The 27,678-nt window shown below is 53.2% G+C and overlaps 3 protein-coding genes across 7 annotated transcripts in view; all 3 read left to right on the top strand.

The window, feature by feature from the left end:
• ZNF862 (zinc finger protein 862) overlaps nucleotides 1-14,389 on the top strand; it is a 34,063-nt gene extending 19,674 nt beyond the window's left edge. Inside the window, exons 7-9 of the mRNA XM_011966625.1 lie at nucleotides 6,510-6,614; nucleotides 7,470-9,584; nucleotides 11,186-14,389. Of these exons, the coding sequence (XP_011822015.1) occupies nucleotides 6,510-6,614; nucleotides 7,470-9,584; nucleotides 11,186-11,355 (2,390 nt within the window). The 3' untranslated portion in view covers nucleotides 11,356-14,389. The remainder of the gene's footprint in view (nucleotides 1-6,509; nucleotides 6,615-7,469; nucleotides 9,585-11,185) is intronic.
• A 4,921-nt stretch (nucleotides 14,390-19,310) lies between these two features.
• Nucleotides 19,311-27,036, top strand: ATP6V0E2 (ATPase, H+ transporting V0 subunit e2). Of its 5 annotated transcripts, XR_001004514.1 has the most exons (5): nucleotides 19,311-20,596; nucleotides 22,023-22,070; nucleotides 25,085-25,196; nucleotides 25,494-25,541; nucleotides 25,651-27,036. XR_001004514.1 is itself a non-coding variant. In XM_011966615.1 (4 exons), exons 1-3 carry the CDS (start codon nucleotides 20,352-20,354, stop codon nucleotides 25,176-25,178), a joined length of 387 nt encoding a protein of 128 aa, XP_011822005.1. In that variant the 5' UTR covers nucleotides 19,311-20,351; the 3' UTR covers nucleotides 25,179-25,196; nucleotides 25,651-27,033. The 5 variants fall into 5 exon arrangements, 4 of the variants coding, with proteins under 4 accessions (XP_011822005.1, XP_011822004.1, XP_011822007.1 ...); XM_011966615.1 differs by lacking the exon at nucleotides 25,494-25,541 and having other exon boundaries at nucleotides 25,651-27,033; XM_011966616.1 differs by lacking the exon at nucleotides 25,494-25,541 and having other exon boundaries at nucleotides 20,352-20,596; nucleotides 25,085-25,201; nucleotides 25,651-25,999.
• On the top strand, nucleotides 25,327-27,036 carry LOC105529462. Its single transcript, XM_011966618.1, has one exon. It carries the CDS (start codon nucleotides 25,863-25,865, stop codon nucleotides 26,358-26,360), a length of 498 nt encoding a protein of 165 aa, XP_011822008.1. The 5' UTR covers nucleotides 25,327-25,862; the 3' UTR covers nucleotides 26,361-27,036.
• Nucleotides 27,037-27,678: the final 642 nt, after the last annotated feature.

Here is a 27,678-nt window from a genome sequence, read left to right as displayed (position 1 = left end):
GCAGGCAGGCAGTTTCTTGTCCACAGGAAAAGTCGGTAACTACAGCCAGGCCTTGCTGAACTGGGGGAAGGCATTGTGTCACTCATGGAAACCAACATTGAGTGGGAGGACCCTAAAGAAGATGAGCAAGGGAGTTCAAGTCCCCCAGCAGGTGGTGTCTGGGAAACCAGCTTCTCCACGGCAGGGCATGTGATGATGGCCTCCAAGTGGGGGCAGCCAGGAGCTAGAGAGAGAAAAACCAAGGTGAGGGGCTAGAGTGGCAGCATCTATTTACTTATTTGTTTGTTTGAAATAGGGTCTCTCTATATTGCCCAGTCAGGACTGAAACTCCTGGGCCCGGGTGATCCTCCTGCCTCAGTCTCCTGAGTATCTGCAGAATGGATTCATGGGATAGGGCCTGCTGGCCTTTGGTGAAGTTGGCCTGGAAGGATGAGGAGTCCTTTGTAGGCCAAACCATTGTTATGGACTGTTAGGGAATGTGGGTGTTTGTGGGTGTATGCATGTACTCGCGACAGTTATGTGCCCTCGTTCTTTTTCTATTACTAAGTCATAGAAAAGGCTGAACATTCCCCTCTGTTTCATTTGTTTGGAAGGGAACAAAAAGAGAGGTTTTGATAAGATGTAGGCTGCAGCTTCAGAGAGGTACCGTCAGGGTACGGTATTCCTGGGGCCAGGGTGGTGGTGCCAGCGGCAGTCAAAGGTGGACAGTCCTCAAAGGGAATATAAACGGAGGCAAACAGATTTGGGAACATTTGGTCCCTGTTTGTTTTGAATTTTTCTTGTTAAATATTTCTGCCGGGCGTGGTGGCTCACACCTGTAATCTCAGCACTTTGGGAGGCTGAGGCAGGTGGATCACCTGAGGTCAGGAGTTCAAGACCAGCCTGGCCAACATGGCAAGACCCTGTCTCTACTAAAAATACAAAAATTAGCCGGGCGTAGTGGTGCACGCCCGTAGTTCCAGCTACTCGGGAGGCTGAGGCAGGAGAATCGCTTGAACCCGGGAGGTGGAGGTTGCAATGAGCCAAGATCGTGCCACTGCACTCCAGCCTGGGCAACAGAGCCAGACTCCATCTCAAAAAAAAAAAAAAACAAAATGACAGTCCCCTGTTCCACCTTTCTCTTTTACGAAGTCCTCTTCCCCAGAATCTTGTAGCTGTTTCTTCCAGTAATTTGCCGCATTCTTTCTAAATAACATATGTGGACATCATCTTAGAGGGGATGGACTCCAGCAGGACGCGCTCATAAAACAGTTGCATCCTCCTGCTCACCACTGAGCATGTCAGCTCTGGGGGCCTTTTCTTTCTCACCCTCTGGGTTCAATCTAGGCAGGGCCCAGAACTTTTTCTTGTCACACTCAAATAACGTAACATCTTCCTGGTCTAATTTCAATGAGTGCAATGCCTGGTACAAAACTCTTCAAAAGTGTTCTGATCAAAAAAAGACTGAGTAAGGCCAGCAAACTACCTCAATTAAAGGAGACTGAAGAGGGGTGACAACTTGAGTGCATGATGCTAGGACAGATGCTGGGCTACAGAGACATTTTGGGGACAAGTGAAGAAATTTAGTGTGAACTGTAGATTAATAATAGTATGATATCAGTGTTGAGTTTCCTGGTTTTGATCATTATAACTCTGGTTGTATAAGACACCTTTGCTTTCTGCTGCCCCATTTCAAATGACTGCAGACTCATGTATTATCTCATAGCTCTGCAGGTCGGGGGTCCAGGTGGGCCTGACCAGGTTCTCTGCTTAGGGTCTTAGCCCAAACCAAGGGGCGGACAGGCAGGCTCCTGTCTGGAGGCTCTGAGCTCCCTTATGCTGTTGCCGGAATCTAGCTCCTTGCGATTCTCCTGCTGCCTGTCAGCGGGGAGCACTTTTAGCCCAGAGGCTGCTCTCGGGTGCTTCCCTGTGGCCCCCTGTGTGCTCAGGCCGGCAGCAGTGTGTAGAATCGTCATGTGCTTTGAAGCTCTGACTTCCCGGTTTGCTGCCAGCTGAGAACAGCACCAGCTTTTAAAGAGCTGTGTAACTAGGTCGGCTCCACCGGCTAATCTCCCTTTGCTGTGCAAGGTAACGTGATGACAGTGTGACCTCTCATCCTGTTCAGAGTGCCCTCACCTCAAGGGGAAGGGGTTAAGCCAGGGTGAGGGCCCTGGAGCCCATGTTCGAATCCCACCTACCACCTGTTAAAGGGTCCTTTTTTGTTGGGCAATACACATGAAGTACTTAGGAATAAGGGGGGCATGCAAACAATTTACTCTCAAATAGTTCACAAAAATGTTGTAGCTATATGTATAGACCGAGCAGGGGAGTGTGCCTGTGAGCTCACAAGCATGCCAGAATACATGGGGCAAAATGTCAATGATTGGAGTTCCTTGTGTTGTTCAATCTTTTCTGTAAATTTTGTATCAGAAATTTACCAAAAGGAAAATTTAGGAAACAAAAGCCCCGTCTCTGTGTAGTGGCAGAAAATCTGGACTTCACTTAACACTGGATTCTTGCCTTCCCCGCCTCAACCTGCTGCAGGTGTAGAATCTGGACCCATGCCATAGGAAGACAGGGGCTCCTCTTCTCCCACCCCCTGCTGGTTTCAGAATTTCTGACTCATCCTCAGTGGGAATGGCATTGGTGGGTGGGTGGGAGAGGTGTGAGAAAGGTTTCACTTGACATGTAATCTGACACCAGCTACTTAGAGCTGTAGTCCTTTAAAGCTGGTTCTCTTGTTTGGGCGTTTGTGGGTTCTGCAATACCCCTGACTGGGCACTGAGACCCTCTCGCTTGCAGTTACCTGGACATGGGTGAATGTCTGCCCTGGCAGCCTGTCCGTATAGGCACCTTCACAGGGGAGCATCACACCAGTAGCCGGCCGTCACGGGCAGGCCCCACAGACAACGCCAGGCCTCTTCTCATTCCCCACGTGGCCCACATCTGAACCATGGGAGCACTTCCAGACCTTGCGCTGTCACAGATCTGGGCGTGTAGGCCATTCTCCACATGGCCGCCTCCAAGGCACCCCGTGGCTACTTTAGTCTTACCCAGGCCTGGACTGGTGGCCCCTCACAGCTCCCAGAGATACAGGTCAGGTTAAGGGAAAGGGCACACCCACCGCTCCCCATCGTCAGAGAGAGAGGCTCACAATACCTTTGACAATGCTTTCCAGAAACATCCCTGGTGCCCAGCTTCCTGGCTCCTTCAGGCTCAGCTCTGTGACTCCTCTCGATGGGTGCAGGCTGGAGCCACAGCCCCCAGCCCTCAGCCGTTCTCTTTCCAGGTCATGTGTCCGTGTCTGACTTTGGAATGCAGAAGAGCTGGCTCCTACTTTTGGAGGCTTTCAGCCAGAGCAGGCATCCAGAATCACACTTTAACACCCTGTGGCTTATGTTTATTGTATTCCTGATTTATTGATTTTAGATATTCTGTTGATTTCTACTGTGGAAGATGGAGATACGGCCCTGTTACATCACCTGGGCCCCCACTTCTCTTCCCTCCATCCTCTCAGAACAGGTACATCATACTTTTTTGGTTAAATTAGTATCAATTATTTGCCCAGTTATGATTATGTATGATTTACTGCTGAACAAGGTGGTGCATTGTGATGGTGTTTCCTTCATTGTAGGACTCTTCCCCCTCGAATTGGAAAATTTTTTCTTCTTTTTTATTTTTCTCTTTCTTTACCCTCATCAGTTCTTCCCAGACTCTCCAGTGGAATTATAAAACTCCTCCGAAGAGTCTTTTCCACGTGATGGGACATCCTGTGATCTCTCCATTTCATTCTTTCTCTGGAGACTTCGCTCCCAGGGTCTTCTCCTCCCCTGCTCTGTCTAACCTAGGCAGCCTTTAGGCCTGCGGCACACCTGTGCTCTGAGATGTGCCTTCGTCTCTCCCCAGTTTCCCGAGTCTGTCTCTTCTTTTGTGGTTGACATCTTCATCTTGTTAGTGTACGTCTTCCAGTGGCTTCCTAAGGAAGGGTGCAGGGGAGGCCTTCTTTCTGTGGTGCATCCTGTCTAAAAACATCCTATTCTTCCCTCACGATTCAGTGATAACTTGTTTGGGCCTAGGATTCTAGGCTGGAAATATTCTTCCTCAGCATTCTGAACGCATTGCCCTTTTAGGTTTTACGGGTGCTGTTGAGAGGTCTAGTGCCTTCTTATTTCAGAATCTTTGAACACGACTTAATTGTTCTACTCTGAAAGCTTTTGAAATTGATTTCAGTTTTCTCAGATTTTTAATGATATGTCTTGATGTTTTATATAAAGTGTGTTTTTAATCTTTTGTTTTGGGTATCTGGTGTTTCTCTTCCTTGTGGAAACTGGTCTTTTCCTGTTCGGGAAAATTTTCTTGTAGGATTTCTTCCTATCTATTTTCTCTTTTCTTTCTTCCAGAAACTCCTTTCTATTAGTTTGATATCGGACTTCCTGGATTGAGTCTCTGGTTTTCTGTGTGTTTCTTTTTCTCCTATTTTCTGCTTTTATCTTTTCTATACTACTTTCTTGGACATTTCCTCCAGTTTATTTTCTGACGATACTATTTGTTTTTTATTCTATTGGGTTTTTTTTAAAATTTTAAGCACTCTTATTGCCTCTTTCATGAATGGCTATCATGACTTTTCTTTCTTGGGAATATTAATTCTCATTATTTTGAAGTTTTGTTTTGCTTCCTGCTGTATTTCAAGTTCTTTTAAATCTTTTCCTACTTGTTTTGGTTTCTCTCTTTCATGTTAGAGGCTTTTCTTAAATAATTATTTCCAGGTTCATTCCTATGCAAGAGTAAGCCTTTACAAATGGGCTGGAAGCCCTGTGCATGGCTGTAGGCCTGTGCGTGGCTGGGAAGCATCAAGAGTAGGTTTCACTTTCCACTGTAGGGTGACCAGCTGTAAACCCAGATGTCTTACTGAAGAACCCACAAAAGTCAGTGTCCATAGATCTTTCGAGGGGAGAGGGAAGGGCAATTCCATTTTTCCGAAGAAAACGCTTCCTGTCTCTTGTTTGGAGGGTGTGATAAGCCCAGCCAGCATTCTTGGAGTCGAGCACCGCACCCCTCAGTCCATAGACATGACTCAGTCTCCCTGCTTTCAGTATGCACCACCCCTTCGCCTTTCTGTGTACGTGGTATCTGGGATCTGGAGCCTTTCTGGGTAAGTTTTTCTGTAGACCGAACCTCTGTTCTTCTCTGGGGTGTGGTGGTGGTGGTTCCTGGTTTCCTGGCATAGGTAAGAGAATCTGGGATTGATCAAATCTCTGTCAGACTTGAGCCAGTCCGCTGCTCCCGCCCATTCCCCACCCACCACCTTCTCCCATATCTGGTGCCTGCAGTTTCTGAATCTTTCTGGGATTCTCTGGTACCAGCCAACTTGCTTCTCCTTGTTAACCCATCTGTAGGCATTTGGTGTTCAGCTCTGTTCGTTTCTCTCTCTTTTGTCTCCTTTCCTTCCAAAAAATGGATTTGCATTCCTAATCCAATTTCTCTTGGTCTTATACCTCATTTTGTTATTATTATTCCTTTGACCTCATTTTAGAGATATTTTAAGAAGAATATATGTTCAATCTAACACACTTTAGTAATTTACTTACTTATATTTTTATTAGTAAATACGTAGATATTCACACACACATATATGTATCATTATATATATAAATATATTCAAATGATCCAAAGATGAATGGTGGGAACCAGCCTCCCTTTTCCCTTGTCCTTCAGTTCCTCTCCAGGAGCACCCACAGGCCCAGTTGCTCGTGTGGCCCTCCACAGAAAGTTTATGCACACATTCACACAGACATGCACAAAAGCATGATGTAGATAGTGATGGATTTTAATCAATAGAGGAAATGGTTTATTTGCATACCCCTGAACAATATTCCTATTTTAAGTAAAGGGCAGTGCTTAATCCAAAGACCCAAATCTCCTTTAGTCAGATTTCAGGCTCCATTGCAGATGGTAGGTATTTCGGGGGGCCTCCAAGTGCCCCTTTCAAAAACCCATGTAGTTGGTCACCTTCACAGAGGCCGGGCAGAGGGGCACATGTGTGGGCCAGCTGTGGGGACAGAGGGACATATGCGTGGGCCAGCTGTGGGGGCAGAGGGGCACATGCGTGGGCCAGCTGTGGGGGCAGAGGGGCACATGCGTGGGCCAGCTGTGGGGGCAGAGGGGCACATGCGTGGGCCAGCTGTGGGTGGGACCTTCCACTTCTCACGTGGCTGCTGCTTCCCCTCCTGCTTAGTCCCTGTGGTTCTTCCTGTTTCCACCCTTCCCCCTCTGGTGTGTATGGCTGGCCCGTGGCTCCCAGGGCTGGCCCATGGATCTGTGGAAGTCCCATCCTAGCTGAGGGGTGCCCCTCCCCTTACTGCCTGTTTGGCACTCTGGGTTTGCGCTCCGCCTGCCCTTGGCCGACTAGCCTTTATAAGGACAGAACCCAGAGACACCTCTGTGTATTTCAGGGGCCGGGTCTAGCTTGAGAGGGCTACTCGACTTGGCCACAGCAATGACATCAGCATGATTCTTCATCCTTGCCACAGGACCTGCTGCTGCCAAGCCAGACTTGATCTCCAAACTGGAGCGGAGGGCTGCACCCTGGATCAAGGACCCAAATGGGCCAAAGTGGGGGAAAGGTCGTCCTCCAGGTGAGTCTAAACCTACAGCCTTCTGAAGGACATGTGCCAGGGCCCAGGCGGCTATGATGAGTCAAACAGCATGAGCTCAGCCGTGTCCATCCAATGGGGGCCGATTGGGCACCAAGCCTGGCAGGAGGCCCTGGGTAGACAAGATGAATAGCAACTAACCCTGCCCACAGAGTGTAGAGTAGTCTGGGAAAGTGGGAAAAAACAGGTCCTTTTGTAAGCAGAAGTGCTGATGGAGGCTGTGGCAGAGCTGGTGGGAGCAGGTATGTGGGGACACTGATCTCGAGGAGCCAGGGAACCCATCTGTGAGCCTCTCATCCCTTCTCCCTCCTTCTCCAGTGCTCAGTGACAGCACCATTGGTTTGTGAGAATTTGTTGTCTTGTGTATCTCAATCAGTAACTTCTTGACTTGTAGCTGCTACACTTACTTCTGTACCTAATTCTTTCTGAGGCTCGTAAAAGACTTGGCAGGTGTTTAACCTATTCCATTGTGGAGCCTCACACGAGAGTGAAAGCCACCTGCTTATCCAACAGTCTCTGTGGCCAAGGGGGTTAACTGAACTTATTGGTATCTGGTGTCACATGATCCCAGGGTAGCTGTGTGGATAGGGTAGTTGGGACGCTGGTGAAAGAACCCACAAGGATTAGCAACAACTCTGGGAGAGCCAGATTAACTTTCATAGGTAAGAATGGGGGAGGGTTTAAGTGGACGCCACTAATGATCTCTAGAAACAAGGATTGCATTCATCTTTTCTGCCTTACTTAAGGGATACTTATTAAATTTGGGGGTGTCTTATCTGATAGAAGACTGCAGAGTTCTGGGTAGCAGAACCAAGCATGATTTAATTTTCTCCCAAGGGAACAAGAAGATGGTGGCAGTGAGAGAGGCAGACACACAGGCCTTGGCTGCAGACTCTGCGTTGCTTCCAGCCTCTCCTGTGGAGGCCCGTGCCTCCTGCTGCAGTCCCAGCATTTGTGAAGGAGAAGGAGATGGACCTAGGAGAATCAAGAGGACATATAGGCCCCGTTCCATTCAGAGGTCATGGTTTGGGCAGTTCCCATGGTTAGTCATTGACCCCAAAGAGACCAAACTCTTCTGCTCAGCCTGCAAAGAAAGACCTAATCTCCACGACAAATCATCTCGGTTAGTCAGAGGTTATACGGGGCCTTTTAAAGTGGAGACTTTAAAATACCATGAAGTCAGCAAAGCCCACAGGCTCTGTGTGAACACAGTTGAAATCAAGGAAGACACCCCTCACACTGCCCTCATTCCAGAGATCTCCAGCGACCTCATGGCCAACATGGAGCACTTTTTCAATGCCGCCTACTCCATCGCATACCACTCAAGGCCCCTGAATGACTTTGAGAAGATCCTGCAGCTCCTCCAAAGCACCGGGACCATGATATTAGGCAAGTACCGCAATCGCACAGCATGCACTCAGTTCATCAAGTACATCTCGGAGACCCTGAAGAGGGAGATCCTGGAGGACGTGCGGAACTCGCCCTGCGTGAGCGTGCTGCTGGACAGCTCCACTGACGCCTCCGAGCAGGCCTGCGTGGGGATTTACATCCGCTACTTTAAGCAGATGGAGGTGAAAGAGTCCTACATCACTCTGGCCCCTCTCTGCAGTGAGACAGCGGACGGCTACTTCGAGACCATCGTTTCTGCCCTGGATGAGCTGGACATCCCCTTCCGGAAGCCTGGCTGGGTGGTGGGGCTGGGAACGGATGGCTCAGCCGTGTTGAGCTGCAGGGGAGGCCTTGTGGAAAAGTTCCAGGAGGTCATCCCACAGCTGCTGCCTGTCCACTGTGTGGCCCACCGGCTGCACCTGGCTGTGGTGGATGCCTGCGGGAGCATCGATCTGGTGAAGAAGTGTGACCGGCACATCCGCACCGTCTTCAAGTTTTATCAGTCGTCAAACAAGAGGCTGAACGAGCTGCAGGAAGGTGCAGCGTCTCTGGAGCAGGAGATCATCCGCCTGAAGGATCTGAACGCAGTCCGCTGGGTGGCCAGCAGGAGGCGCACGCTGCACGCGCTGCTCGGAAGCTGGCCCGCCCTGGCCAGGCATCTCCAGAGCGTGGCGGAGGCTGGGGGCCAGATTGGGCACCGGGCCAAGGGGATGCTGAAGCTCATGCGTGGCTTCCACTTTGTCAAGTTCTGCCACTTCCTGTTGGACTTCCTGAGCATTTACAGGCCTCTGTCTGAGGTGTGCCAGAAGGAGATCGTGCTGATTACAGAGGTGAACGCCACGCTGGGCCGGGCCTATGTGGCACTGGAGAGCCTCCGTCACCAGGCGGGGCCCAAAGAGGAAGAATTCAACGCCAGCTTCAAGGATGGGCGGCTCCACGGCATCTGCTTGGACGGACTGGAGGTAGCGGAACAGCGGTTCCAGGCAGACAGGGAGAAGACGGTCCTGACCGGGATCGAGTACCTCCAGCAGAGGTTCGACGCAGACCGACCCCCACAGCTCAAGAACATGGAGGTATTTGACACCATGGCCTGGCCAAGCGGGATCGAACTGGCCAGTTTTGGGAATGATGACATTCTCACCCTGGCCAGGTATTTCGAGTGCTCCCTCCCAACAGGATACAGTGAGGAAGCTCTGCTGGAGGAGTGGCTGGGCCTGAAAGCCATCGCCCAGCACCTTCCGTTCTCCATGCTCTGCAAAAACGCCCTGGCCCAGCACTGCCGCTTCCCCCTGCTGAGCAAGCTCATGGCCGTGGTGGTCTGTGTGCCCATCTCCACCTCCTGCTGTGAGCGGGGGTTCAAGGCCATGAACCGGATCAGGACCGACGAGAGAACCAAGCTCTCCAATGAGGTGCTCAACATGCTCATGATGACGGCTGTGAACGGCGTGGCCGTCACGGAGTACGACCCTCAGCCCGCCATCCAGCACTGGTTCCTGACCTCCTCAGGCCGGCGTTTCAGCCATGTCTATGCCTGTGCCCAGGTGCCAGCCCGCTCCCCTGCAAGTAAGTACACATGGCAGAGCTCCCCCAAGGCAGGGGAATCTTGCCCTCCAGCCCCGTGCTGAGCCAGAGGCCAAGAAGACAGGACTGCAGGTGCCTGTGGAGCTTCTGTCATGCGCCCACCCATTTGCTAGGCCAGTGGGTACTCGATGCGTGACGTCCACCCTCCAGGACCTTGTGCCCCTGCCAGGGAGATGACACACATGTGCTCTAGGCAGCAGAGGTTAGTGCAGAGAGCATGCATTTCTAGAGCCTGTCTGCCCTGGCGACAGTGCTGTGCTGGCTCTGCCCCCAGCTGGCTGTGTGGCCTTGGGCAAGTTTATCCCCTTATGCCTTGGTTTCTCATCTGCCAAATGAGTGGTGCATGTAAAGCACTCAGGACAATGCTTGGCAGGTGGTGCAAACGGCGCTAGTTAAAGGTCAGGACCACTGCTGGGAGTAAGGAGAGGGCTGACCAGCCCCAGGCAGCGCCATCACATTCTAAGTGGGGCTGATTGACTCTGGACTGGGCAGGAATTTTCAAGAGGGAAGAGGTCCGCGTGGCTGTGGAGGAGGTGAGATGTGGAGGAGATGGTGGGGCTTTCAGGCAGGAATCTCACAGGGCAGGGAACAGAAACAGCCTCTCTGGACCGGAGGGCTGGGGTCAGGGACTTGCTTGAGGGGAAGCTGTATTAGAAGGGAAGGAAAGTTACTGAAAGCCCCAGATAAGGAATGTTCTGTCTTCAGGTAGTCACTGAAAACCAAAGAAAATATGCCGGTTGTTGGGGTTCTGCAGACCACTCATGGTCACTTGACAAGGATGGAGCAGTGTTCTCTCTCCTGGCGTCTCTAGCTGGTCTCCTTCCAGCTGTTGCTGCTCCCAGTTTTCACTTCTGAGTCTGTGGTCATCAGAAATGGGACTGGGTCTCATGGTTGACAGAGGCTTTGTAGGAAGCAGGGTGGCCCTGAAGCCGCAGTAGGGCCGGTGAGGAGAAGAAAAGAGACCCCTCACTGATAAGGAAAAGGGAGAACCGAGAGAGGGCTGGGTGGGCCCCTCACCCAGGCATTTGTTGAGTGAGTTGCTCTGTGTCCAGCCCTGTGGGTGCTAAGGAGAAAAAAATGATTGTCAGGTGTGCCCTGGAGCAAGTTACTCTTTCCACAGGGAAAATGAGACCAGCACAGATTGGTCCAAACACTACCAAACTACGCACTGATGCCTCCTTCCAGGCAGGGCTCTCAGCCTCGGCATTGTTGACACTGGTGCTGGGTAATCTTGGTTGGGGGGTCCTCCTGTTCACTGTGGGAACTTGAGCAGCATCCCTGGCCTCTACCTATTAGATACCGACTGGATACCGGTAGCACACCCCCCATTTGTGACAACAAAAATCATCTCCAGACATTAGCAAATGGTCCCTGGGGAACAAAATCACCCCCAGTTGAGATCCCCTGTCTTAGGATAAAATAATGAACAGAGCAGGAACAGATGCGGGCTGCAAAGAGCAGTCCCGGTCCTGTCTCCCGTCTGCCCTGCCAAGCTTTCCTCACCAAACAGCCCCTGGGCGAAGTCGGATGTGGAAGGCAGTCACTGTCGGTCAGTCTAATTGCCTTCTCCTTCCTCCCCACAGGCGCCAGGCCCAGGAAGGAGGAGTTGGGAGCCCTCTATGTGGAGTCTGGGAGCCAGAAGCCACCCATCGTGCCCTCCAGGGAAGCAGTGGAGGTTCTGAAGGACTGTATCATGGAGCCTCCCAAGAGACTCCTGTACCCCCACAGCCAGGAGGCCCCCGGGATGTCCTGAGGGACAGGGAGTCCTTGGGACTGCCTTGGAGACGCCTCTGGGATCACTGGGACAGGCTCTGCAGATTCTAGGCTGCCCTAGGATCTTCTGCTGGTGGCGATGGTCTCTAAGCACCAGGAAGTGGGCTGTGGCATCCCGGAGCAGCAGGGGTATTAGGAGGTGCATGACCTGTTTCCTGAGGCCCATTCAGCACAGCCATGCCTCACAGCACACAAATGTGCCAGAAGGTTCTATATCTCAAGTTCATTTTTAAGGTGCTCCAGAAAATAACCCCATCATGAAAGGTTTCAGCCCCTGAGTTCTGGTGGCAAGAGGACTGTCCTGGTGGGGGAGACTGTTGGACATCCCTGGGGAATGTTCCAGGGAGGCTGCCCACAGCCTAGTGAGAATGGGAAAGGCCACTTTGTTAGAGGGGAGGCTGACTCTGCTCTAGGGACAGCTGGCCTGGCTGCAGGAGCCCCCAGAGGCATTGTTCCGGGACTTCCTACCCTGGCTCCCGCAGCAGAAACAGTGAGGCCTCGATCTCGTGCGGATCTGTACCTCTTCCCAGGGCTTCCTTCAGGGCGAAACAATCACAAGCCCTTTGCACAGAGCACCCAAGAAAGTTCTCTTCCTGCAGCTCCAGATGGTAGAGCTGGGGCTCTTCTGGCAGGGGGTCTGGTGCTTCCCGCAGAGCCCAGCCGCGTTTGACCTGTGGCACGCCCGGCCCGGTTTCCTCAGGAGACGATGGGACCCAGTTGGAGTTGGGAGGCTTGGGATGCAGCCCCAGCTCTGCTGCAGGCAGTGGTCTGATTAATCCCTTCCTCTTTTCTGTGCCTCAGTTTCCCTCTCCATGAAGTGGCAGCAGAGAATCCAAGTGCCTGCTGACTCCCCACCTGCCCTAGGATTAGTGAATGAGAGCCTCGGGCTCCCTCAAAGACCTCTGACTGCAGTGTGGACTTACCTGCCTTCCGCCCCATCCTCGTCCTTAGTGGGACAGGTAGGAATTTGTCTCCAAAGTCCTTGTTGTAGGAGTTGCTCTCTGAATGCACCATCTGCATGACAGGCTAGTCCACTCTTCTCCGAGTTGCCCTGGGGACTCTGCACCAGGATCGCCAGGGCCCACTGAGACATCCCAGAATGGGGACTCAGTGACAAGGGCTTGGAACAAGCTCCTCCAGGGTCTGTGGGCCTGCTCCAGCTTCAGAACCACAGAAGCACCGCCCTAGAGGCACAGAGGGGCTTCCGGCACTGCTAGGTTCACACCCTCCTTGCCCATCTTCCACCTAAAGCGAAGCACTTTTCCTTCCGGGGCAGCTCCATCTTGGCAGGCTCAGAAGGGGGATGATTTTGTCTAGGTTCTGCCTTCCTTAACCATGGGCAGGAAATAAGGAAAGTCAGCACGCAGGGCTTCTCTGCCCTGCCTGACACTTGTTTTAAACAGGCAGGAAGTGGGTGCCATCCACCCCAGCTTGCTTGCTGCCTGGCTCAGGCAGGTCCTGTGCTGTGCCGCAGGCCCCTGTGGGTGGGCCCTTTCTCCATAATCTGCTGCTTCCCATTCCCAGGGTAGATGCTGGCATCTGAGCACCTGAGTACCCTTCCTATTCCCAGGGTAGAAGCTGCTGTCTGAGTACCCTTCCCATTCCCAGGGTAGATGCTGGCGTCCAAGCCCCTCCCCAGTACTGCAGGTGCCCAGTACCCCATATGCCTTTTCATCCCCCACCCCAGCACTTAGCCTCAGCACTGTTGCTTTCCTGCCGTTTTCAGTTCTAGTCAGGAATTCCTTTCTTGCTTTCTACCTTTGACCTGTGGAAATGTCTCCCAGCCCTGTGGGTCTGGCGGTGAGAGGCACGCCTCAGGCCTGTGGTGCGGGAGCTCTGGGAGGTGTTACTATCCACGTGGCTAAGACGTGCACAGGCCTCCCTCTTTCCATCACCGTCTCCATGGGCGTTCAGGAACTTGCCCAGGTCAGGCACTGTGGATGTGAACTGGTGGAAGGGGAGGGAGAAAGGCTTTTTTAGGTGGGGCTGTAGCCTCTGCCCTACCCACAGGGATTCCACATCAAGGTGCTGTTCCAGCACACACGCTTCCCGCGGCCTCTTCATCCTTGAAGAATCCCTCAGAGCAGGGGGCCATCCTGTGAGCAGCCGTGAGTGGGTCTCTGTGGGAGCAGTTCTGGAGCTGAGGTGGAAGCCAGGGGAAGCCCCTCGCCCTCTCCACGTCAGCATCAGCGTGCTCCGAGGACACCGTCCAGTGCCTTCCTTAGGTGGTGGGAAAAGCGGTCCCCTTGCAGCGGGGCCACTGAGAACACTACCCGATTTCTCGAGGGGCGCAGGCCTGCTCCGTTCCCCTTTGTCAGCCAATGACCAAGAAGGAAGAAGATGACTGCCGTCTCATTCCTGAACTTCCTCATTCAGGACTCCCGGGGAAACACAGTGAGCGTCCTTATCCGAGGGCCCGGCCCAGGCCGGCCCCTCTGCTTTGTTTGGAGAGGCTGGCTGAGTTTCGGCCCCTAGTGCCCGGGGACCCCCTTGTTGGAGAGGCTTCCTGTTCATGCCTCACAAGAAGAAAAACCACAGGGCTCTAGGAGTGGAAGGAGCACGCACTCCCGCTTTGGCTGGAGTCCCAGCGCTTGTCGCCACCTTCCTCCTTGCCTGTAGTCTTGACAGCATCCATATGTACGTGTCCTGGCATTTCCCCTCCCTCTCCCTGATGACTGATGCCCACCGGGTCTGACATTCCAAGTAACCAGTATGTAACTGGTAGTTTGATCCCAGTAGCCATAGCGACTCCAGGTGGGAGAGAGGGAGCCAGCCCCCTGTCCTGGAAGATACCTTAGAGTATGTGACCACGCTCCAGAACCTTGCTTCTCTCTCCTGCAGAGGGCGGGTTTCTGGGGTGCTAAGTACCTACCAGAACAGCGTGGAGGGGCAGGTACACGAATTGGCCCTTGGATGTTCTCTCCTCCATTTTCAAAGATGAAAGGAGGTTTTAAAGACCATGTTTGATTCCTAACCTTTTGCTACCTGAATAAAGCAGAGTCTATTTCAACACATCTCTGTCTTGTGTGTCCCTAAGCAAGGACCAGGAGCTCGGAGAAGCGGATGGAACGAGCTCTGCCCTCGCTTAAGAGGGGACAAGGCCAGGAACAGAGGTGGGCAGGGGAAGTGCCTGTGTGTTCACCTGGTTTTTGTCTTTCAGTTTCTTTCCTCTCTAGTCCTTCATAGTGAGCTCAATCATTTTTGCCAGATACAAGGTAGAGATGAGAGTTGGCTGTTTGGTGAGTTATAATTAAGGGCTTGGCTGCCTTTTCTGGAGTACTGTATAGTTTACAAAGTGCTTTCACATACATGATCTAATTTGGTTTACTGAAATTAAAAAGTTAGACTTTGAAGGAAAAAACATCGATTTCCACCAGTAGTAAAAGCTGCTGCATCAGACCTGTCACTCAACAGCGCTCCTTGAGGCCTAACTCCTGAGATCCCTCTGGCGAGCCCTTGCGGCTCCACATCCTCTGCGTGGCATGCTCCCACGGGACTGCAGCAAAGGTTTCAGAGACTCGGGATACAGCCAGATCTCTTCGGTGAGGAGACTCAATCTTACTCGAGTGTATGTGATTTCTTTTAAAAAGACATTGAAACAACTATCGAAGCAGAGGCACAGGCAGCAAGGCTTTGGGTTTGTGACTGGGAATCCGTGTGGCCTCCATGCGGTGAAGACCTGACCCCGTGGTGGGGGTGAACAGGGTCTCCTTGACCCCTTCCCAGGGTTCCTTTGGGAAGATGGATTTCACTAGGGGAAGCGCAGTGCCGGTAGCCTCCACGCTCAGGCTGGGCAGGGTAGGCTCCCAGGGAGGTAGCTCCCAGCACAGCCTCTTCCATCACTCCAGCCGGAGCTAGAAGGAGAGAAGCGAGCTGAGGCTCTGGAAGGTGCTGCACCCCTGCCTTTCTTTTTCCCAAGGGTCCTCTTGACATCCGGAGTGCAGTCAGCAGGCCTTTCCGAGTGGGCTGGCTGCCTCAGATGCCTCAGCCCCTGTTGCTGGGGACGCTTCGGTGGGGCCTCCTCACTGTGGGCCTTCTCTTGGGTCAGTGTGATCCTCATGTCCCTTTCCCATGCCAGCGACACTCGTGGGCTTCATGTGGCTGGCCTCTGCTCCCAGGGCTCTGGAGATGCTGCCTCTGACTGCAGCTCCTGCCACACTGGCACCTGTGTGGCCACTGCTCCCCTCTGCGCCTGGGAATAGCTGCCCAGAGACTTCCTATTTTGAACCTTTTGCGTTGCGCAGGTGGCCAGCAAGTGCCCTGGCACTCACAGCAACAGAAGGGCCCTGCAGTGCTGCGGCGGTGCTGGTGAGTCCAGAGAAGCTGAGAGGCGCAGACACACTGGGCACACTCCAGACAGGCGCAGGCCTCTGGGTAGTGACAGTTTGCAAGTGTTCCGTGGTCCTGGGCCCTGCACAGGCTTCTTGGCAGCCAAGAGAGGCTGTGTCTGCGTTTAATGTGCACACCTGAAAAAGCGGCCCCTCACCGCCTAGGCAGTGTCCTCCCACATCCCCAGGAGGGTCTTCCTGTGCCATCTGAGGTCCACTTAGTGGGAAGCCTTTGCCACACTAGGACACTTTCAGGGCCACTCCCCCACATGGATATGCTCATGGATGGCCAGGGCTGTATGGCTCTTGAAGCTCTCCACACACTTGGCACCGATGGATGGCTTTTCCAGTGGAATCTAAAGGACTTGGGCATTCTCAGAGGCCAGTCTGGCCTTGGGGTTTTCCAGCTTCCCAGAAGCCTGCAAAATCATTCTGGGAGGTTCCCAGTGGCCTCCAGAATCATCTTCAGTCTCGTTTCTGACTTTGTTACCAAATTCTGTGGAAGAGAACTCAGATGTGAGCTTAGTGATGGGGACACACTCCTTTTGTTCGGTGTGACCTGCTCAGCCCCCAGCCCCAACGAGATGACGGCTAAGGGCAGTGTCCTGGGGATGCCGCAGCCAGGGCCAAGTGTGGGTCAGCATCCCAACTCAGAGGAGTGGCCCAGTTGGTCTGAGAATACTGAAGTCCCAGAGCCCTGGGTAGGGACTTCGACCAGCGTTCTTCCTGCTCTCATTCCAACACACGTGAGGGGAATGTCCTGGGCCAGGGAGCCAGGGTTCTCTTGCTGCCATCTGAGTAATTCCCTGCAGCAGCCACTGCTGGACAGCAAGCTTGGCAAGCCGCCTTCTGCAGAAATCAAAGTCATTTTTATAAAAAGTATCACAGAGTCCCTTATGAAGAGAGCTGGACAGAGCAGGAGCCGACCCTTCCCTGACTGCCAAGTTCAGTGAGCCAGGTTAAATATCTGCCGTCAGCAGCCTGCCATGAGGTACAGTGAGGACCTTCTACTTCATCCCTGCAAGCTGGGTTGTGTCATAAAATGCATACTTTATTTTCCTTCTTCCTGTAGAGAATCAGAAAGCACATGATGGAGGTTTCAGAAAAGGGCTTGTGAGATTGAGCATGTCAGAGCTGAAGATCTGTGGCTGTGAGACATGTCCTCCTGAAAGAGCACACGTGAGCTCGCACAGCCATGGCACCGGATTACCCTCACCCAGATTGTCCCCTCAGTGTAGCTTGTCTCCAGAGGTTTACACTGTGGCCGTGTTTCTCACAGGTTACCCAAGCTCCTGTCATAACGGTGGGAAACAGAGAAGTACAAAACCTGAATCCAAACCACAGAAGTGCTAGGACCCAGGAGGCACTAAAGGCTCAATGCATATGGTTACCTTTGTGTCAGAAATGTTCCATCAAGACTTACCTGGCTGAGTGGTAGCTTTTTGGCCTCTGTTGGGGGCTGGGAATTCTTCACCCAAAGCTCACATTCCCTTTCAAGTCTACAAGTGATCTCTGGTTTGGTAGCAGCATGCACCGTAGGGAGAAAGACAGCCGAGCGCCCCTAACCCACACTGAGCACACATAGACCCATGTCAGTCCTGAAGCCTGACTTGTACCACCCGTTTAATGCCCTGGGCTCACCCCATCAATTTGGGACAGTGGGGGTAGGTTGTAAACCTAAGAAAGCTCCAGAAACAGGCAGGGCCTGGCATACAGGTAGGAATGTTTATTTCAGGGCAATAACAGGAGTGCCAAGGGCTGATAAAACAGGGCAATTGTCATAATATGTTTTCCCACTGCCAGGGGCCCTTGAAGGAAAAACAGGCTCAGCCAGTCACAGAGACAACCATGCTCTAGGTCAGTTCTCCCTGACCCCACAGGCCAGGAGCGCCCCTATTAGACGGCAAGCAAGCAAGGGGCCAAGGTCCTCACCCAGCAAGACTCCCAGCTCCTAATTCCTTCTTGTCACATCCTGGTACAATTCCTTCTACTCCTCATGGCCACCAGAACAATGGGTGGGAGATAGGTGGTCACATCCTTAAATGTCACAGGCCTTACTTGCAAAGACCTGAGCACAAGCCCTAGGGGTGAGCTGAGAGTGTGGAGCAGACACTGGAGTAGGAAGGAGAAGCCTTGGCCATGTGTTTTGGCTCTTTTACTGATGAGCTGTGTGGGCCTAGGCAAGTTACTTCACTTCTCTGGACCTCAGTTTTATCACCTGTAAAGCGATAGGATTGCCTCAGAGAGCCTCTAAGATCCCTTTCAGCTAAAAACAAAGTTCTAGAAAATAAATATGTGGTACTGTGGAACTCTGGAGAGCTGTTTGATCAGGTGAACACTTTACCCATGGAAATGGGGCTCCGGCGCAAAGCTACTCACATCTTCTAGTCACGCTCCAGGGAACAGCAAGAGCTTGTGGGCCCAGATGAGGCTTTAGTGGTTGGAAAAGGAGCCAGTTCCTGGTTTTAATCCCTTCATGGACCTCAGACTATCACAAAGCTGCCAAACAAATGACACATGCAATCACATGCAAATTAGGACAGAAATGAAACATCAAAAACATTAAAGGAAAAGAGAGCTACAGGCTGCTAACATGAGTGGCTGCTCAGACTCAGCACTGTTTTTGCTTCCGGCCAAAGCCAAGACAAAGGAGCAGAGGCAAGAAAGGAAATACATTGCATTCTACAGCTGTCATTTTATAGAGAGGATTCTTTTTTTTTTTTCCAGAACAAAATTCAAAAAAGTCCATCTTTTTTGAGCTACGGAACTTTCCTGGTGCTTTTTTTTTTTTTTTTTTTTTTTGAGATGGAGTCTCGCTCTGTCTCCCAGGCTGGAGTACAGTGTCGCGATCTCAGCTCACTACAAGCTCCGCGGCGATCTCAGCTCACTGCAAGCTCCGCCTCCCGGGTTCACACCATTCTCCTGCCTCAGCTTCCAGAGTAGCTGGGACTACAGGCGCCCGCCACCACGCCCGGCTAAATTTTTTGTATTTTTAGTGGAGACAGGGTTTCACTATGTCAGCCAGGATGGTCTTGATCTCCTGACCTCGTGATCCGCCCGCCTGGGCCTCCCAAAGTTCTGGGATTACAGGCGTGAGCCACTGCACCCAGCCCTCATGGTGATTTTTTGAAGGTCTCAATCGACAGCCTCTTAACTCTATCTCCTGGATGCCAAGTGCACCCTTATCCTAGGCCAGTGTTCTCAACAATGCACACACTCTGGATGAGAAAGATAACCATTGTTTACAATCTAGCTAAAATCTCACCTCCTCTAGGGAGTCTTCCTGGATTTCTCCACCCTTTGAATTCTCATAATGGGCATTTGGCTACCTTGATCACAGGGCTCTTAGAACTGTGCTGGCCAGCATTATGATTTTACCAGAATATATCACTCCTCAACTACTTTAGAAACCCCTCGAAGGCTAAGATGGTATTTTATACCTAACAGTTTGGTGTCACCCCATGCCCACCTCCAACATGCATGAATTGAAAGGATGGATAGTGAGGTTTCAATTAGGCAACAGAGAAGGGCGGATGTGACTGGTTCTTGCTTTGGGAAACCGCCAGGAGCACACATCGCTGATGGGGTCAGTGCAAGGACAGGCACATTTCCCTTCCGCATCACGTGGGGACTGCGCCTCCCCATGTCATGAAGCCAGGGAATATGTGTGGCCGGCTGCTTAGGGTAGCACTTGTTGCTAGAGACAGCGCCTGGAGGCCACTGATCTGTAAAAGGGATCTCTACAGAAGATGGGGATTTTTGATTGCCACAGAAGAGATATGTGAGATCCAAATGCCCAAGGAGGAAAGCAAGCTCTGAAGTCTCTTCCAGCCCTGATGGAACAAACTACCGAGCCTTATTATGCTAGGTGTTTTCCACATGCCTATTCATTTAATCCTCCAGGAACCTTGTAAGAACGGCCATCCCATTTCATGTTTAAACAAACTGTAGCTACTGACGCAAGGAGTCAGGGATCTAATCCCAAAGCCTCTGCCGGGTTCGCTACAGACGGATGTCCGCGAGGATGCCAGCCCTCCGCCTCCCGCCGGGTCTCTGAACGCCTGCCCGGCCGGTCCAACCTCATTCCGCTTCCCGCCAACGAGACGCGAAGCCCCCGCCTGCCCCCAAACGTCTCTGCGCCGCTGGCGCCTTTCTGGCTCCACCGTCTCCGACCCCAGGCCCCGGTCCCCGCCCGCCGCTCCACTTGTCCTGGGAGTGAGGAGAACGCGTGCCGAGAACCCGGCCAGAGGGACGGCGGGCACCGCCCTCCCGCTGCGTCTCTGAGGGCGAGGCCATTGCTCCCGCGTCAGACCCCCGCATGGCCGTCAGGTCCGGGGCGGCCCAGGCTGCGGGTCTGCAGGGCGCTTCGGGCCGAGCTGGCGGGGCACGTACAGGCAGAGAACGCCCCGAAGACCGCTGGGGTGGGATCCCAAGCTCCAGGGACCTTTGGAAATAAGAATGCGGCATGACGTTGGCTGTGCGGGCTCGGGGCGGACGCGGACCCTACAAGCTCATCGCCGAACCCGGACGGCCGCACCCCCTCAACCTCGGCGTTTCTCTCGGTCCGCGGCTCCGCTCAGCCAATCAGCGAGTGGGCTCCTAGGCAGGTCTTGAGTGACAGCGCGGCGGGCTGGGTCCGGAGGTGCGCATGCGCGGACCGGCCCGGCTGGTCGCTTCGGGCGCTCGACTCCTGTTGCGCATGCTCAGCGCGCTGCCCGGCCGGGGACCCGCGCATCTGCAGCGCCCGCTGCTCGGCCCTGCATCCCACCTGGGCATCCTGCGCCCGGCCATGACGGCGCACTCATTCGCCCTCCCGGTCATCATCTTCACCACGTTCTGGGGCCTCATCGGCATCGCCGGGCCCTGGTTCGTGCCGAAGGGACCCAACCGCGGGTAAGGAAGGCGCGCAGGCCCTGCAGACCTCTCCACCCCGGCCCCTTGGCCGGGCTCTCCCCTCCGCCCCGGGGCGGCGGCTTCCTGCCCGGCAGCGAGCGTCCGCAGGAGGGACGCCAGGAACCCGGACGCCACCTCTGAGGTCTCTCTGCACCTGGGTCTCTAACAGCCGGGAACAGGCAGGAGGTGGGGCGAGAGGGCATATACAGAAGGTAAAGAGAAGAGTGACATTAGAGATGGCTGTCATCCCTCCTGCAGCCAGTAAAGGGCACAGGTGGCACTGACGCAGTTTCTCCACTCCTTGCTAGCTGTGTGACCTGGAGCCAATATCAAGTCTCAGTTTCTTTGTGGGTAAAATGGAGATAATGTCGACTCCTGCCTTAAAAGGCTGCTGTGAGGATGACCTGCGGTAACGCATTTAAAACCCCTCGAGTGCATGGCACTTTGTAGGTATGGGATAAGTTTCGCTGGCGTTATTTTTCGAAGGTCCTCTAGCAGATTGCTGCGCCATTCACCAGTTTCTGCTTCATATTATCCTCAGTTGCAAAGCACCCTTCCCTTGACTGCATGTTCCCAGAGGCTGGAGTTTGTCCAATTCACCATTGTCTACCCAGTGCCCAGCCAGGACTGGCACAACCTGCTTAGTAATGTTGAAAAAGGGATCCAGTGCTCCTGTCTCCAGCACCAGCTTGCAGTGCTTTACATCAAAGATCAAGGGCCTGGTTTGGATTAGAGTTAGCTTTGCCCAAAGGCCCTTTGGACTTGTGAGTGCTGTCTTTGTTCTTAAAGACAAGCAAGGTTTGGGATCCCACAGCTTCACTTTGTAAAACATTTTCATGTCTTGCATCTCCTGCTAATCTTGGTGAGTTCTTGCTTCAGTTTGACTGAAATTTCTCTTGCTGCACTTGAAGCTTCTGTCTCTGGTCTTCTTTGAGTACACACAAAGTGGCTAGTCCCTGTTCTCTTTGTAACAAGTCACTGGGCCTCAGAAGTGGCTCACAGGCTGCCTGCTTCTTGTCCTGTCTTCTAGCCTATTGTTTTCCTTCCCCTTGCTCCATGAATTTTGAATTCCACAGACCACTCCCTGGTGGGTTTCCACAAATGCAGCTCTGAGCACTGCCTTTCCGCAACACATCTGCATTAAGATGGAGAAATACTGGGTGGTAGAGAAGGGAGATGAAGGGAAGGATTCTTAAGGCAACTTGGATGTGGTCAAGGTTGGCCTCTCTGTGAGGTGACACTTTCAGTTTTTATTTTCTGGCTTGCTATTCTTACCCTGAGTAGAACTCAGCCTCCTGTGTTCAGGAGGCATCAGGAAGGCCAATGGAAAAGAGCTGACGCCAGGAGCTCTTCTTGCTCTGGTCCTGGCCAGGCATTGTGAGGTGCTGGCTGCATCTGTCCTGACCCGTGTCCTCTTCTGCTGCAGAGTGATCATCACCATGCTGGTCGCCACCGCTGTCTGCTGTTACCTCTTGTAAGTACTACTCTCCCCAGCTCAAAATCAGCCAGTTCCTTTGTCCTCCCTCCTTTCTTCTTCACCCTAGCCCGCTCTTCCTTCTGTCCTGGTAATAAATGCCTTTTGAAAGGCTGAACCTATAAAACAACAGGAGTGGAGGTGGTGTGGAACGGGAAAGAGAGCAGTGGGCCAGAAGTCATGAACTCTGGGCTCTGGATCTGGCTCTGCCCCAGTGTTCTGGCCCCGTGGGCTGTAGTTTTCTCACCTGGGCAAGGAAGGAGTCGGGCCACGTCAGTGCTGTCTGTGCCTGACTGGGTCACCTGGAGTGATTGTTCAAACACAGTTTTCAGGCTGCACCCTAGAGCCATGAAATTACAACTCTCGAGATCTGCACTTGGGAATTCCTGTTGTTCATGGATGCCCCCAGGTGACTGGAATGCAGCCATCTTAGAACCACTACGTGAGAGGCCAGGCACGGTGGCTCACGCCTGTAATCCCAGCACTTTGGGAGGCTGAGGAGGGTGGATCACAAGGTCAGGAGTTCGAGACCAGCCTAGCCAACATAGTGCAACCCCATCTCTGCTAAAAATACAAAAATTAACCAGGCCTGGTGGCGCATGCCTGTAGTCCCAGCTATTCAGGAGGCTGAGGCAGGAGAATCGCTTGAACCTGGGAGATGGAGGTTGTGGTGAGCCAAGATCATACCACTGCACTCCAGCCTGGGCAACAGAGTGAGAATCCAACTCTAAAAAAAGAACCAGTAGGTGAGAGTAAGTCTTCAAACTTGGGATAGGTACCCTGGGGATATAGAAGAACATTCCCAGGGACTCGAGTACCTGGACAGTGTGAGGGAATCAGTTTCCAGATCCTCAGTGTCCATTGTTTGGTCTCTTGCCAAAACTGCCATTCACAATAGCCAATCCCTCTTTATTAAATTTTTTTAAAAAGGAAAAAGAAAAAGGCCCTGCCCCCGCATCCATCCCAATCCTGCTGTTACATTGCTCCGCATTTAGATGATCCTGGCTGCCAACCAAGAGATAAGTTCAAGTTCTAGTTTGCGGGGAGGCCTGTCTCGTGGTTAATCGAGCTGCATTAACGCTGTTGGGCTTCCCATCTTCCTATGTCTTGTACATTATTTTTATGGGTTAAGCTTGGCATAGTTGGGTGTTCTTAGAACAGTCGAAACAGGACAGGTAAAGTGATGAGATGCTGATTCTTTAAGAGGTAACAGATTCTTTTTGAAAGCAACTGGAATATTTTCCAGGGTTGCCAAATTTTTCAAATACATAAGACAAAACTCACTTTCAAAAAATTCACTTGATTTCTGATTTGATGTATGTTATCATAGTTAAAACTATTTTATCTGATTAGATCATGGATTCTTTATTCCTATTAATCAATTCTCTTATTTTACCTTATGTTTGATTGATTGATTGATTTAACTGGGGTCTTGTCAAGACCCCTGGTCTTGAGACCAGGCCAGTATGGTCTCCAACTCCTGGGCTCAAATGATCCTTCTGCCTCAGCCTCCCCAAGGAGCTGGGATGACAGGTGCACACCACTGCACCTGGCTGTTAACTAATTAGTTAATTGACATGGCCTTACTCTGTTGCCCAGGCTAGAGTGCAGTGGTGGGATCATAGCTCACTGCAGCCTCAACCTTCTGGGCTCAAGCCATCCTCCCACCTCAGCCTAGCTTTGACCACAGGCGTGTGCCACCACGCCTCGCTGATTTTTAAATTTTCTGTAGGGACAGGGTCTTGCCATGTGGCTAAGGCTGTGCTTGAACTCCTTGGCTTAAGCGATCCTTCCATCTCAGCCTCCTGAGTAGCTAGGATTACAGGCACATGCCACTGCACCCAGAAATGTATAAGCCCTCCTACTGACAAAAACTAAACTTGTTAGAAATAATGATGACTCTTAACACGTGGTTTAACTTAAACACACTTTTTTTTTTTTCAAAATTCTTCCTAGACAGAGCATCTCTAAGGCCCTTTCTCTTAATGCTATTTCTAGGTCCTTCAGGGCTTGACAAAAGATTCTCACCTGCCCATGGCAGGGCCTCAGAGGAGCTTGGGTTTGGTAGCTGGGCGGGTGGGGGAGACGGAGTCTACACAACATGTGGGGTAATCCCAATTACTGACCGAATCAACATACGGGAAACAGAAAGCACACTGCAAATTGGATGCATAGAGGTAGAAAGGTGGGGCCATTCTAAGAAAATGTTACACCTAGAAATTATATTTACAAAACATAAACTCAGAGAGAATGCTGATGGAAAGGAGGTAACAATTTCTCATGGCTTCCTGGGCGTTAGCTCCTCCTACCTACTGTGAGGGATTCATAGAGGAACAATATCGATCCTTCCTGCAGAAACAGACAAAGCAGTGTAGATGGTCATGGGGGGCAGAGCGTGGGGCCCTACTAACTACGGTGGCAATGAAGGTGGGAGCTTTGTCACGAATGACGGGCCAGACAGCCACCCAGACGTCCAACAGTGATGACAGGTGGGACCAGGTCCCTGAGGGTTTTCTGGCCTGAACAGCGGTGGCCTGGCAGCAGCCTGGGCAGGAGGCCCCGGCCCCGTCAGCTCCTCACGTCTTGGAGTAGTTCCTTCTCTCTCCTAAGAGGGGATGATTCTGACGTGCTGCCCGCCAGGCCCACCCTGTTTGCTCCCTGGTGCGTGGAGCCTGGGGAGCCTGGACAGAAATGTCTGAGGGCACAGCTGGGAGTCGCTCCCAAAGTGCCCCTGAGGCTGCCTCCCCTCTTCCCTAACCCCAGGTTCAGCCCCAACTGGGGGATCCTTCAGATCTACTGAACATCAAATGAAACCAAAACCAAACCCACAAATGCCATACCAACCCCATGCACCTGCGGGAGTGTGGATGGCACCCTGGGCCCTTCACCCTGGGAACACAGGCCCTGCCATCTGCTGGGTTGGCCGCATCCAAAAGAATGTGACCGAAGCCTCCCCTGTGGGTGTGGGAGGACCCTCCTGTGCCAGGCTCACCACGCTTTGCTGTCCCTGGCAGCTGGCTCATCGCCATCCTGGCACAGCTAAACCCCCTGTTCGGGCCCCAGCTGAAGAATGAGACCATCTGGTACGTGCGCTTCCTGTGGGAGTGACCTGCCTGCCTGACCCAGGTACTGTGTGGACGAGGGCTGGGGCAGGTACCATGTGGGTGAGGGGTGTGGGTGAGAGTGACCTGCTGCCCCGACCCAGGTACTGTGCGGGCAAGCAGTGTGGGTGGGGAAGAGGGGAAGGAAAAGGCCGTGGTTAGACTTCTTGTTGGGATTCAGGCATCTATTTATTTCGTGGAAAAAAAAAAGGCGGGGAAAGGACTGAGCATGGACTCCCTGCCTGCCTGGCACTGTGTTGGCCGCCAGGGATGAAATGGGAGCCATGCTCCCAGCACCACTCCCCACCCCCCTTCCTCACAGCACTTCACCCCAACGCAAGACCCTAACCTGGACGGAGGGAGGGAGAGGGTAAGCTGAGGACCATCTGGGCAAAGGTGAGGGGGCTTTCCAGGGAGGGTCGGGGGGAGCGGAGTCTCCACCGCAAGGCCGGGACCCTTCCATGTGATGTGCTTTTCAGGTGCCCAGCTCTCAGAATGCCTGTGGCTCCACTGTCCCTGACAACCCCTTCGTCCGGACCCTCCCCCACACAGCTGTGTCTGGTCTCCAGCTCCCTCCTGCTGGCACCCAGAGACCCGGACCTGCAGGGCCTGCCTGGTCCCTGGAAGTCTTCCCAGTCTTCCCAGCCAGCCTGGGCCCTGGGGAGCCCGGGGCACAGCAGTGGCTGAGGGGATGTCCTGCTCCAGTACCCGCACTGCTCTGGGGTTCGCGCTCTTTCCCAAGGAGATGCTGCTGGGGAGCTGGTATGGGCGGGGTCCTTCCCTTTACGGATGGGGCAGATGCCAGGACTCAGCCCATCCTGAGGAGGACCCGTGTCCGCGTGGAGGGTGCTCTGGCCCAGGCCTGGGAGTTGGTGCCCCGTCAGCAGCTCTGCCACCATCCTGCTGGGAACTGGTGGGCCTCTATTGGGTTATAGGCAAGGCCTTTTCTCTGGCATGGAATTGTTACTTTTCTGACACATCTAGATGTGAAATTTCTGAAAATGTTAAAGTAGAGAAACATTCACACACAAAAAGCAACATAGTCATGTGGGTCCAGATGGCCTCAGTCCTAGATATTGGCACCCTTTGCTGTGTCTCCTCAGAATATCCTGTTCCCCCTCCTCCCACCCAGACCTCCCCTCAGCAGATGTCTTCCCTCCCCGACCCCAGCCTGTCAGTGCAGGTTTGACCGCACTGCACTGAGCACAGGACAGGTTTGGGCCCTGACTTGGGCCTCAGGCTGCAGTGGGGGTGGATTTCAGAGCCTCTCATGGCAGCATCTAAGTGACCAGAGCTGGGATGAGAGAGGGGAAGGGGCAGTGGGAGTGGCGCTATGGGGCGGGCCAGCCCTGCTCCTGCGCCAGCCCTGCCCTCTGCCCCCGGGCCCTGGGCTCTGTGCTAGGGATGGTGAAGAATGGGGGCGTGCCGGCCTGGCAGGAGTGGGAAGCAACACGCAGGGGTCCCGGGCCTCTCCAGCCTTGCCCTCATGCTTACCCAAGCTCCCGGTGTGGTTAGTGGTTAGCACAGAGCTCACCCGCCTTGCCTGGCTCCCAGCTGAGGGCCTGTCCCCACCGGTGCTCCAGGGGAAGAAACGCCAGCCTTGCTTCTGTATGGACTGCTGGTCTGGCCTGCCGTCCTGTTCAGTGGGCATTGTCTTTGGAGCAGCAGGAGAATAGGATGCCTCTCACATGCCAGTTCCCGGCTGGCCAGCTGCTCAGGGCTCAGGCTGGGGCCTCCCATTGACATCCTCCCCCAACACTCCCTCTCCGGGCCTCCGTTGCCCCTCCTGTTGGGTGAGGGTGTTGAGTGTGACTTGTGTTGAAAACCTGGTTCATATCTAATAAATCATGGTGATGAAAAAATTACTGTTCGGTGACAAAGCCCTGGCCTCTGCCTGTGTGCAGGTCCCCTGCCCCGCGGACCTGATTCTTGTTTCTCCGATGGGTGGGTCTGGGGAGGGGAGCAGGGAAGGATTCCGGGAGCTGCAGTTATGAACACAGACACCCAGGACTGCTTTCCTGAGATCTGGAGGAAAATCCGGCCCGCTGCTGACTGCCCACATTCCGCGGAGAACCAGGCCTGGCAGGAAGACCAAGGACTTGTTCAAGTGCAGCTTTGAGCACCACTCGTCTGGGCCCCAGAGGACAGAGTGCAGACTCCTGGGGCTGTGCAGTGAAGCAGGTCCCCAGCGGCTCCAAGGCCTGCCTCATGAAATGGCCTAGGGCTGGGATCTGCCAGCGCGGCTTCCTGCAGGGCCAGTGGGGAAGCGGGCAGCAGGAGCCCAGCCTGTAGCTCAGGACAGAGCTGAAAGAACTTCCCTGGAGGGACAGCAGGGTGGGGCGGGACGGGAAGGCGCACAATGGAGGCACCAGAGCACTGAGGGCGGAAAGCCAGCTGAGGAGCTTGGATGGATCCCAAGGGCCATGGGAGCCGTGAAAGGGATTTAAAGCAGGGCCGTGACACGGCCATCTGGATTTCTAGCGTTATCTCTACAAGCTACACAGTGG

This window comes from Mandrillus leucophaeus, unplaced genomic scaffold (assembly GCF_000951045.1).
Source record: "Mandrillus leucophaeus isolate KB7577 unplaced genomic scaffold, Mleu.le_1.0 Scaffold767, whole genome shotgun sequence".
In the NCBI taxonomy this organism is placed as follows: domain Eukaryota; kingdom Metazoa; phylum Chordata; class Mammalia; order Primates; family Cercopithecidae; genus Mandrillus; species Mandrillus leucophaeus.
Note: the sequence above shows the minus strand (reverse complement) of the source record. Positions and strands in the feature narration are given on the sequence as shown.

Coding starts and splice junctions, on each gene's coding strand:
- ATP6V0E2 (XM_011966614.1), top strand. CDS start 20,352: ATGCGCGGACCGGCCCGGCTGGTCGCTTCGGGCGCTCGACTCCTGTTG. Junction 20,597..22,022: donor CCGAAGGGACCCAACCGCGG/GTAAGGAAGGCG, acceptor CTTCTGCTGCAG/AGTGATCATCACCATGCTGG. Junction 22,071..25,650: donor GCTGTCTGCTGTTACCTCTT/GTAAGTACTACT, acceptor TGTGCTTTTCAG/GTGCCCAGCTCTCAGAATGC.
- LOC105529462 (XM_011966618.1), top strand. CDS start 25,863: ATGTCCTGCTCCAGTACCCGCACTGCTCTGGGGTTCGCGCTCTTTCCC.